The 12,416-nt window shown below is 31.6% G+C and overlaps 2 protein-coding genes across 2 annotated transcripts; both read right to left on the reverse strand.

The window, feature by feature from the left end:
• Window positions 1–188: 188 nt before the first annotated feature.
• DSM5745_01382 (putative ubiquitin C-terminal hydrolase Ubp8) lies at window positions 189–1,954 on the reverse strand (the record flags this gene model as incomplete). The annotated part of the gene is made up of 7 exons (XM_026743398.1): window positions 189–302; window positions 360–563; window positions 617–1,045; window positions 1,096–1,424; window positions 1,473–1,580; window positions 1,632–1,844; window positions 1,903–1,954. 7 exons carry the CDS (start codon window positions 1,952–1,954, stop codon window positions 189–191), a joined length of 1,449 nt encoding a protein of 482 aa, XP_026609243.1.
• Window positions 1,955–2,948: 994 nt separating this feature from the next.
• Window positions 2,949–3,740, reverse strand: DSM5745_01383 (DASH complex subunit DAM1; the record flags this gene model as incomplete). The annotated part of the gene is made up of 4 exons (XM_026743399.1): window positions 2,949–3,144; window positions 3,215–3,266; window positions 3,316–3,367; window positions 3,426–3,740. The coding sequence occupies 4 exons, from the start codon at window positions 3,738–3,740 to the stop codon at window positions 2,949–2,951; spliced, it is 615 nt and encodes a 204-aa protein (XP_026609244.1).
• Window positions 3,741–12,416: the final 8,676 nt, after the last annotated feature.

Below are 12,416 nucleotides of genomic sequence, written 5' to 3' on the forward strand. Positions count from 1 at the left end.
TACGTCGCAAGAAAAGCTCGAAGTGAACTGAGATAGAGGACGTGAATTTACACCTTAACCCATAACACCAAATAACAACACATTCGCCTCCAAGACGCTAACCTGGGATATGCGAACGTAACAAACATGACAATGATAGCTCTCTATAGGGGTTGAGGATAATGCTGGCTGGGCTAAGCGGAACTGTGTTAAGACACAGCATTGGCCAGGCAGCGGAGATTGTAGAATAATAGGTATGCGTCGACACCGAGGACTTCTGCCTCGGTCACAGTGGTGACCTGGTCGTCGTTGAAGAGCATCCACTGCTCATTGTGATGTTAGATACTGAGGCTGAAATGATAGAAGTAGGAGAAACAAACCTCATCACCCTGACGGCAGTAAACGTAGTAATGGCCCGCTTCCAGTTTGCCCTTGTGGACAACGGCAGAGGAAAGGTCATATGTGTACCGGGATTTGTCAACCGTGGTATTGGGGTTCGTAGTGTACGGAAGCATATTGATTGATAAAGGAAAGTCGATACGACCTTCGACCTTTTCTGAGACGGCAAATGTGTGTTCAAAGCGCTGCCTAGGTTAGACGATGTATTTATGGGTTGTTTGTAACAGAATGGGATTACCTTAAGCTGCATACACAGAATTGCCGGGAGTTTCTTAATTCGGAGCTGTTTTGTTGCCTTTTGAGGTGTATTCCCGCACCCGCTGCAGTTATACACGCCGGCCATGAGCTTTTCTGGCGAAGTAAAGCTCTCCAAGCAACCGCCAAGTGTTGGTGTTGCGGAGGAGCCGGAGCCGCCGCCCATTGCTCGCTTCTTTGCTTGAACCTGCACGTCGAGACTAAGGTCAACGATTGGATCTTCGGTCTTCGTGACATTGCCGCAACGATCGCAGGTCACGCTACTTCGAAGCTTGCCATAGAACGTTCGGTGGAAGAAACAGCTGCAGCCTTTCTCATGGTTGTCCCGGTTGCCCTCCGCGCTGGCATGTAGCTTGTCGACCAGAAACTGGTAATATTCGTGCGCGTCCTGCTGTTGATACCCGGCTAAGGTCTGCGCGAAAGTCAGCTTGTCGCAGCATGCAAGTAATAGGGTGCACCTACAGGACTAGCACGCCAAGAGGCCAGAAGCAGATTGAGCGCAGCGAAGCCTTCTGACTTGTCAATGCTGTTGAAGTCGGCAAACGCTTCGGCAACGGCGCATCCAATGCAATCAGTAACAGTACAATCATGCGGTTGGTGGCCATTTCCAAGAAAGTATGTACTCAGGATTGGGTCATGCAATAATGTCTGCAGGATGACATTCAAATAGCATGTCTGCCCAAGATTGAAAAGGCCCCTAACACCTTGTTTCGCACACGGTCGCCTGTTCGCGTTGCTCTTCACGTAGAGTTCGTCTGCAGAGCTCTCACTGAAACGCCGTTTCTTTGCGACTGCTGGAGATTAGCCAGTAATCCAGCAACGACGAGTCACATGCGGACCTTGTAATGTACTCTCCGGTGTGGCGGATCTACATCGCTCTAGGCCATGATCGTATACCATATCTTCGCAGCCTTGACAGAATAATGCGCGACTTCTGGACTCCATGTCTGAAGGACATTAGTTAGCGGCATCCCGCGCCAGCCCTGCTGCTCACTCACAGAACTGATGACCAGTCTTCTCTGTATGGACTTTACGATCGCCATTCATACATGGCTCAGAGCAAGTCAAGCAAGTGTATCTCGGTTTCAGGAGGCTAGACGGAGCCGTCTTGGATCCATCGCGACGTCCAAGCGCATTATGGGTCTTGATGAAGGAAGTCTTGAACTGGTTGCTGGCGGGACCATCGTGCATGAGCTGAGATGCTAGATGTTCTTTGATCTGTGTCAGCTCCTGAGAAACATGAGAAAATTGCCCATATAGTGTCCATACCGCAACCAAACTCGGCCTCCGAAAGGAGGGAAACCGACGCAACGGTCGCCATTATAGATGTGGAAGTCATGAGGCACCACCGATAGACTGCGCGTATCACGGCTCGAAATAGATATGTACAGTGCGCGGAGAGATCGGGAAAGGTATCAAATAGAATATCCTTCGCGACTGTAGGTCGTTGAATCGGTCGTTCGGTTCACAGGGCGGATGGACAAAGAAGCCATGGAGAAAGGTTGCAATTCAGTGCGTCGCGTGCATTAGAGCATCATCCCATCATATAGAGTCCAGCTCTTAGTCGTAATGCATTCAATGGAGCGGGTACGAAACAGTAGTGACTGAGCAAATCTGGGGCTGAATAAAGGTGTTGTCCGCGGTCTCGGGACTCCGCCGCTGCCGGATCGATGCCGAACACTGTGGGGAGCAGCGTTAGTTTTCAGCTTCTGTCAGATAAAGCACTTCAGGCTTACCAAGTACAAAGGATCACTATTCCCTCTGATCTACCAAGTCGGATAACTCGAGACCTGGTGTGAATGGTCCAAGAAGTTTTCGTAAACTCGAGTTTTGCGGCTCCGATAAGAGATCGGGCCTGCATTTGATCCGAGATGGCAAAGAACTATACGGTCCCATTCATGTTTCATCTATTGTTCTACTTTTAAGTTCATAGAAGTGTTGTTTTAATTGCCTTGATTGTTCTAGATTATTTGGCTTGCCCCTCAATTTACCAATTTCGCTTGTAGAACATTGTACGTCTGTGTTTGCATGCACTATGCAGCGCATGCGTTTTGGTGGAGATGCTCTATACTTAACCTGCAAACAGGTCACTATTGTGGCAACATAGCCTCGGAAGGCCCTTCGCATGATTCTAATCGTGTGGTATCATGGATAATCCGATTTTTGGATTTTCACGCCTCGCTAGAGGCCGGAGTAGAGCGTTCTGCTGTATCAGATCCGGGCCAAGTCGGTGCACCACCTGCGCATATGTATGATTGCAAAACATGCATTTCCTCATTATTGACCGGTCCGAGTCGCACGTTCATTGCCCAAGTTCACCGCATGCTCTTTCCTCGAGGCAAGGCACTAGGACGGCCTCGGCCCCTAGTCGCGTAACGACTAGTCGTCGACCCGCGAGTACTAGTACTAGTACTAGCTCCTCGCCCTCTTCCACGAGATGTACCAGACTTGGATGTAGGTTTCGAAGAGACCGTGCTCGGGGGGTGCTCGATGAAGGTGGTATCCGAAGTCCTACGCGAATTTTATGTTAGAAGCATGCGCAGAGCATGGAGAAAGGAAGGCATTGGATTCCTTAACTTACATAAACGTCATGTCGGCTTCGCTAGATTTTGCGATTTCTTCTTCTTCAGCCTCTGCAGCCTGTTAGATCAAGTGGATTTGCGACATGCGGGCAAACGATACCTTTTTGCGCCTCAGCTTGCTTCGCCCTGCGGAAGGACTCGGCGATTGGTGCCTATGATTGTTAGTCAGACCACGCAAGAGACGATAAACCAGAGTAAGCAGAAGCATACCTCTGGAAAGTCTACGCAAAACGCATTCATATTCAATCCGTAGAGAAAACTGGCAAAGCTCTCGCTGAAGCGCGTCAGGCTCTCATGCATTAACTGTAGCTTGTCGAAATTCGCTTCCAGTTCAGCCATACGGTCGGCAAGATCCGCAAACTGTGGCTCAAGGGCATTGATGGCGGGCTGCGTATACGGCACTCTGCTGATCTTCCTGTCATATCCATGCGCCTCGCGGACAGAAGACCTGGAGCCTGGCCGAAGAGGGGTCGTGGGCCTGGATATCCTGCGGGACCGCGACGACGACCGTGAAGGGGAATCCATTTATTCGTTAAGCTTTGTTGAGGAAAAGTAGATGGGCTCCGAGGTGGTTCTGAAAACAAGAGAAGAGGAGCGAGACAACGAGTTGAAGGCCGTTGCGGCGTTCGGGACGGATACGCAAATTGTAAGGTGGGGAACAACAAACAACTAGCAAAGGCCGCGGCGCGCAGCGCCGCGGTTGGAGCTAGTAAATTATTTTCCTTAGTAATTTAATATTAATAAATTATTAAATAGTAAGCAAGCTTAGTTCCCATTAATATTATAGCTAGCTTTTTATAATACTAAAAAGAATTATAAAATAATTTAGGGGCATAGCCATCTTTATAAAAAATATTAAATTTTAAGGGTTATTTATATAGTACTATACCGGGCATAATTTAAATATTTTAATATATTATAGCATGGGGGGATAACCATGGGATTTAATTAAGCTATAGTTACTAGGGGTTAAACCTGCTTAAATAAGCTAATTAAATATAAAATATAATATTAAAAAGGCTATTTATAACCCAGGGTGCCACGGGCAGTACCTATTTATACTTTATTTTTTAAATATACTATTAAGGGAGTAATAACTGCGTAAAGTTATAATTTACTTTAGTATATAAAAAAAGTAATAAGCCAGGTATATTTATAAAAAGTATTAATTTATTAAACTTTAGGGGGCCGGCCCCTAGCCTAAAAATATTTATTTAATAATAATATAAATCCAGGGGCCGGCTTTATTTTTTAATAATAATAATTAAGGTAATACTTATTATAAAAAAAAGCAAGGCCCCTAACCAAAGGTTATAAATAGCCACCTTTTAGTAAGTAAGTCCTTTATTATTAAACTTTATTATAAAATACTAATAGCCTATATTTAGTTGCCTGCTTAATTTACCTGCTTAATTTACCTACTTAATTTACCCGCTTATAGCCCTCTAGCCTTATTTTATAAGCTATATCCCTTTTTATTTTATGTGGCTTTATAGCTAATTTATTTTTAAGAAATTAAAAAGTTACCGGGGATTAAAGGTGTACTAGGAATTAAAGGTATACTAAAAATTAAAAAATTACCAGGAATTAAAGGTGTACTAGGAATTAAAGGTGTACTAGGGATTAAAGGGGTTTTAAGGGCTGTTTATAAATTAATAAAGCAAGAAATAAACACACCTATACTAGATAAAAAGTCCTACTAAGTCCTTGGTATACCCAGGGGCTTAAAAAGGTTTTTAATTACTTATAATATTAATAATATATTTATTAATATTAGGGGTGGTTCCTGGAGTCCTAACTTAGGGGTGGTTTTTAAAATCCTAACTTAAATATTTAGCCTTAAGTATTTTAGTAGCAAAGGTATTTAGGGGATAGTTATTTATAAATAGTGCTAATAAAGTAGGGCCCTTGCTAGATATAGTAATAAATAAATTTAATAACTAGCGGGAACTACCTTATAAACCCTAATTATAATACCTACTTTTAATACTTATTATTTACAGGCTAGTAGAATTTATACCCAAGATATTAAGTACTAGCATGTTTAAAAAAGTATTTTACCTTTTTTTATATTTAACTAGCTATTATGCAAGCTAATAGGCTTAAAATTAAGCTTTTAGTAAGGTAAATAGCTTATTATTATAGGGTAAACCTAAGATATAAAGTTTTTTTTAAAATAAGAAAATAATATAGTATTTTTAAAAGTAGCTATTTTTTAGGGCATGGCTCTTGCGTATACTATATTAATAAGTTTATTAAATTTATTATACTTTAGCACCGCACCTTTATACTAGTATTTTAAAATATAAAATACCTAGAATTTATAAGGTTATTTACCCTAAAAAATATACTAGCTAAAGTTTATAATATATTAATAATTAATAGTACTACTAAAATAGCTAGCTAACTTTAAAATTACTTGCATAATTTAGCTTTAGTACTTCTTGCGGTTAAATTTAGCTTTAATACTTTTAGCTATAATATTAAGGTAAGCTAGGTTATTAAAATTAAGTTAAAAAAGGCTTACTATCCTTATTTTATAATATATATAAAAACACTAAGGTACCAAGGTCTAAAAGCTATATTTATTAAAATAATAAATATATACTATTTTAGCGCGTTATAAAAAGGGATAATAAGTTAAATTTTCCTGGTTAGGGGCTTATTTTTAATAAACATGCTAACTTAGTAAATGCTAGTATTACACCTAACTAAAAATATACCTTTTATTTAATAGTTTTTAAGTTACTGGAATAGGGCTTTAAAGCCCTAAACCTTTTAAACTTATTATATTAAAGCTTTTTTTTAAGTATTACGCCTTTAGGCGTGCCTTTAGGTATTATACCTTTAGGTATTAGAAATTAGCTTAAGGCTAAGCTAGAAAAAGTTATTAAAATAATAGTACTTTATTATTAGCTATATATTAATTAATTAAAGTTATTATAATAAAGATTTCTAGCTCACGGGAGATATATATTATGCCTAAATACTTATTTTAGGTAGTTATAGGCTACAGGAATTTAACCTAAAAAATATTATAAGATTAAATAGGTAATTTTATTTTAACCTAAACTTTAGGAAATAATATATTATTTATTTTATATAAAAGTATAATAAATAATAAAGGGTCCCGTGAATACTTTAAGCTATGCCCTATATACTTTTTTTATATAATAATAAAGGTATAGGCAGTATATTATAATAATATAAAGTAATAATAAGTAATAATTTTTAGGTAGCTACTATACCCTGGATTAACTAAAAAAATAGTAATTAATAATATTTTATAGGCGCAAAGGTATATTATTAATATTAGCTAATAATGCTAATATACTAATACCTAGGGATAAGCTAATATACTAATATATAAAAATATTTTATTTTTTTAGTTAGTAAGGTTTAAGGTGGCCTTGCTGTACAGGGGATTAATTAGCTTTATTAAAATATATTATATTAGTTTAACTAGTTTAAACTGGTTGGTTTATTTAAGTATAATAAATAATTAATAAATTTAAATACCTATTATTTTTTTTTTTTAGCGCTGGACGTAAACTATAAACCTAAGGACTTTAATAAACCAAGGATTACTAATAAATTAAGAATAGTTAATAAACCTAGATTTAAATATTTAATTTTTTACTATACTTTGTATTGCTGCAAGTGTTTTTAATTTTTTTAATTAGCAGGCCCCTTATTAAGTTACTAATATACTTAAGGGCTTAAAGGGGGGCGGAGGGCCAAGGTTAGTATAACTAAGGGCTTAGGGCTTAGCGGGTAAACTTAGTGGGTAAACTTAGTGGGTAAACTAGAGGCAAACTAGAGGTAAAACAGGGGTAAACTTAATAAATAAACATGGCTTATTATAAAATATACTAAAAATATATTTAATTAAAAAAAAGGCAGGCACCTGGCATATATTAAGGCACTAGTTATTAAAATAACTAAATTTACTAGTTAAAAAAGGGCTTGATGTTAAACCAAGCATAAAAGTAGTAAGTAATTATTAATTTTAAACCCTAAAATAGTGCTTAATTACTAACCCTGTATTATAAAGGAACTATAAATATAATGCTAATAATAAAGTATAACTACCTAATTAAATATATAATTACTTTTTTTTAGCACCCCTTTTTATAGCCCTAGAAGTTTTTAAGGGGGTAACCTTTATAAAAAAGTTAGTAGTATTTAAAAAAAGTAACTATATATAAAGCAGGCGCCCTTAATATTAATTAATAAATATAAAGTTATTATTATTAGGACCAGGAAAAAATAAAAAAGTATAAAAACTAAATTACTTTTTATTTTTTTTATGTTTAAGCTTGCAAGCCCTTAAGTCCTTATGTTTTTACTTTTTTAACTTTTTATTCTTATTTTTTAGGGCTTTTTTATATTTTACTAAAAAGCGCGGTGGTGCTAGGAATTAAAAAGGCTTATAGTTACTTATTTTTTTTATCTTTATACTTTTATTAATAAAACTTTTAATCTCCTGCTTAACACGCGGGCTAAAATAAAAGTAATTAATATAAAATATAATATATAAAAAGGAACCGGCGTGCAAAAAGCTATTAAAATTTTAAAAAATAATAATATTAATATTAGTATTAATTTTAAAAAATTTATTAAGTAGCATGCCCAGCATAGTGCTCTTCTAGAATTATTTAGTACTAAAAATAAAAATATATTAATAAAGGTAAAAATAAAGTATAATATATATACTAAAAAATGGTAGTAAGTAAAAAGGTTTTTATATTAATAGTAGTAGGCATAACCTAGGACCTAGCCTGTAAATTACTAAAAAAATAATTAATAATAATTATTAAAATATAAATAAACCTTTTACTAATAAGTGTTATTTATTTAATAATAGTACTAGTTACCATGCACTAATAGCCTATAATAAAAATAATAATATATTATTAACGCGGACTTAGGCGTAGGATATAGTAAATATTAAACTTTATAAACTAGGGTTTCTCCCTCCCATAATAACTTTAGATATAAATACTAAAAACCTGGTAAATATTAATATTAGCCTGGTAAATTGCACTAACTATACCTGCAAGAGTTATAATAAGGTTAGTAATATTAATTAAAAAGTTAGGATAGATTTTTAAAAAAAAATTATTATTTTATATATAAAAATTATTTATATTTATAGCAAGGGTTGGACTATTAGGGCCTAAAATAACTAAAAAAGTACTATTAAACTAGGTAAACTAGCTATTAATATATATAAGATTAAGCTTATTAAATTACTTAATAACCATGCGTATTTTTTTATCACGCTTAAAACTAAAAATATTATTTTTGCAAATAATATTATTAATAATATAAATTAAAAGGCCACGTTTAGTTACGCTAGAAGAAGAGTGGGAAATAATACTAGGGGTAAAAATAATAATATAAAATTAGGATTAAAATATAATAAAAAAAGTTAGTATAAGCATAGCAAGATAAAATAAAAATAAAAAGTAAATATAAAAAAGCAGGAGCTAAAACTACTTAGGGTTCCTAGCTAAATTTATATAATTTAGCACCTTATTATAAATAATATTTTTAGTTAATTAGTTTTTATTTTTAAAATTAAAAAGTATTAAAAGCTACTTAATATTAGTTACCCGGGAGAGCATAATATATAACTAGCTATGGGAAAATACTAAATTTTAGAAATCTACCCTAACATGGTTTAATAATTAACCCTATAACTTATTAATTATTATAGTAAATATAAGGCGGACGGGAAATTAAAAATAATAAATCTTATAAAAAAAATTATTTTTCCTACTAGGTAGTTTAACCTAATAAATAAGGCGCTTTTTACTATTAAACTGCCCACTATTTAGCTAAACTTTAAAATATTAGCTAAAGGCGCGGAGCAAAGTTATTTAAGTTTTATTATATAGGCTATTTTTTAAGGCCAGGTTATTAAGTAATATTAGGGGAGCTTTAATCTTTAAATATAGTATAAATAGGGGCAGGGTGGCTAAGGTTAAATTTTATATAATTTTTATTATAATAAACTTATGGTTTAGGGTAGTAATATTATATTTATTTTTTATATAAAAAATTAGATTATCACGTGGGATTTAATTAAGTAGGATATTATTTAAATTTTAGATAATAATATTTAGCACTATTAAAATAGCATAGCCTTGGAAATATTTTAGGTTTTTATAGGTAGTGGTTAATCGCGGGTAAACCCGTTTTATTAAACTTAATAAGTTAAATTTTATATTAATAAAGGTAGGGAGCTAGATCCAGCCCTTTAATATAAAATTCCTGCATAAAATTTATAGCTAGCTTTTAAACTAAATATTTTCTAAAGTTGCATGTTAAAGGCGCATATTTTATTAAAAATAAAGTACTTTAATATTTAACTAAATATTAGTATTATGCATTGTGGCCTTTATAATTTCCTTTATTTTTTTTATAGGAACCACTAGTAAAATTTACTAAAAATCACCCTTAAACACCACCGGGATTTCTTTAAATAGCTAAGTATTTTAATAAATATTTTAAAGGGTATTTTCCACCGCGTTAAATATTTTATAAAATATTATTAATATTTTATTTTAAATAATTAAATCTATATACTAAAAAAGCTTGGCTAAATAGGTTTTAATATTAATATTAACTATTTTTACTAGGCCAAGCAGGACCAGGATTTTTAGGTATTTATATATAGTTTACCTACTAGGGAGAAGTTAGGTAGTAATACTAGTTAAGGCTATATAAAATATAATTTAACCCTTAAAATATAATTAATTATATAATATTTAGTACATAAAGGTTTTTCCCATGCTATTTAAACTATTTAAGAAAAAGTAAAAATTACTAGACTAGCTTTAAATAGCATGCAGGATTTATTTATATATAAATTACTAGTTTATATTTAACTATGCCTTTTTATACTTTGTATTCCAGGCTAGTAATAACTAGTTATATATATATTTAATAATAATAAAAGGATTTTAGGGCCAAGTACCCTAGGTATTAATTAAATTAGGTAATTAAAAATTAGCCAAGGCCTTGTTTTTATTATTAAGTAACTTTTAAATAATATATAAACTATAGTTACACGCCACTTAATTAAGGGTCTAGTTTTAGAGGTAGTCTAGAGCTAATTACTTAACCTACCTTAGTAAATTTTTATAAATTTAAGTACTATACTTAGCCTAAATAATAAAAGTATTTTTTAACTTACTAAAAACCATGGCTAAAATAAATATTTATTAAAGTGCCTTGCCTACTTATATAGTATAAGTATTTTTAAAGCATAAGTCTTACTTATTTTTTTTAAATATAATACCACGGGTAATACATGCCTTTTTATAAGTATTAAATTTATAACTATTAACCATATAAAAATCCCGGAAACTTGTTAAGCTATAAATAATTATAAAAAGTATTTAAAGGTAGTATTTATTCCCATAAAAAGGACTAAAATATAATATTTAATTAATTTAAAACTTTTATTAATATGGCTTTTATACTCGGGCCCTAAAAGTAAAAGGGTTAATAAAGCCTGTAAAAATAGGCACTAACATATACTTTAAATTTTAAATATATTTTTTTAGTATCTTATAATACAGGCATGGTTTTTTATTTAGGTTTACCTAATTATACTTAAAAAAGGCCTTTAATTTAGTAGTTTTTAATACTTAGCCCTTTTTTCTAATTTACTTTTTTACCTAGTCTTTTTTAAAAACAAAACTATTATAATTTTTATTATAGATTTTAAGCTACTTAACTAGTAAATAGTAAAAGTAAATAAGGTACTTTATTAAATACTATATAGCCTTTAAGGTATTAATAAATTAATTATTAATATAATAAGTAACTTTATTAATAATATTAAACTAGATACATGCCTTTGGGAATCCCTTGTAAATATACTTGTAAATATACTTAATAACTAAAATATTTTAAATAACTTTTATGTTAATATACGCACGGTAGTAATAAAAAAGGTAAGAAAAATAAGGTACTATTTATTTATTACTTATTTAAATTATTTTTTTTTTATTATTTAGGTTAGGAATATTAACATAAGCACTATTATTATATTATTAGTATTTAGGGTAATAGCCTTTATAAAAAATTATTTTAGGATAAAATAGCTTAAAAAAGCCTTTATTATATTTCCAGGGCTTTTTATTATTATTAAAATAATATAGTATTTTTAGCTTAAGCTTTTTACATGGCCCATAAATTATATTACCCTTAATAATATTAAATAAAACCTTGGGATTAAAATCCCCTTTAAAAGTAGTATTTAAGTTAGGGATTTTAACTAAAATAAGGTTATTAATATTTTCCTGTGTGGTAAACCTTTACTTAAGCTAGTAAAGGGTATAAAAATAAGGTAAACCTTACTTTTAAAACTTAATAATAAAGTAATAAGTAATATACTTACTAAACACGCTGTTTTTAAATTCCTAAAGTATTATTTTATTTTTTATATAAAATATATAATATATTAAATCCGGCTGGTCCTATTAATATTATATTAGGTTATTATTATTATTTTAAATAAGCTTTTTAGTAACCTTCTCCCACCCTGGATTAGCTATAAAAGTAATAAATAAAGTTAGGGTGCTATATTATAGCACCAGGGCTATAAAATTATAATAAAACTTATATATATACTAGTTACTACCCTTATAATTAAAGCTTAAAAATATGCGCTTACTAACCTATATTAAATTATAATTTTTATTTAAGGCCCGAGAAGCATTGCTATAATTAGTAAAATAATAAGTTTTTTAATTATAGTAAATGTTAAATAAATATAAATTTTTTATATATAGCTAAATATTTATTAAAAATTATTAAAAAAGCATGCCACCCCGGTACAAGATATTAAAACTTTTTTTATAGGTAAAAATATAAAATTAGTAAAATATAATTATTATTACCTAGTTTTAGTTCTTACTTTATTCCTGTTTAGTTTATATTAAAATATAAATTTTTTATTTATAAAAGTAGCTTATCCCACCCTTGGTGTAAAAAAGGACATAGTAAAGTAGTAAATAAAGTGGGTAGTTAAAATTAATTATAGTAAAAAACCGCCAAGGTACTGGATTATTTTTATTTTTAGTAATAAAAATATTAATATTATAGGGATTTATTTTAGGGTGCAACTTAGCTAATAAAAAATTATTAAATAGGTTTGGTAGCTTTTAAAAAAAAAAAATAAGA

The sequence above is a fragment of the Aspergillus mulundensis genome, assembly GCF_003369625.1.
Source record: "Aspergillus mulundensis strain DSM 5745 chromosome Unknown scaffold_0, whole genome shotgun sequence".
NCBI lineage: Eukaryota > Fungi > Ascomycota > Eurotiomycetes > Eurotiales > Aspergillaceae > Aspergillus > Aspergillus mulundensis.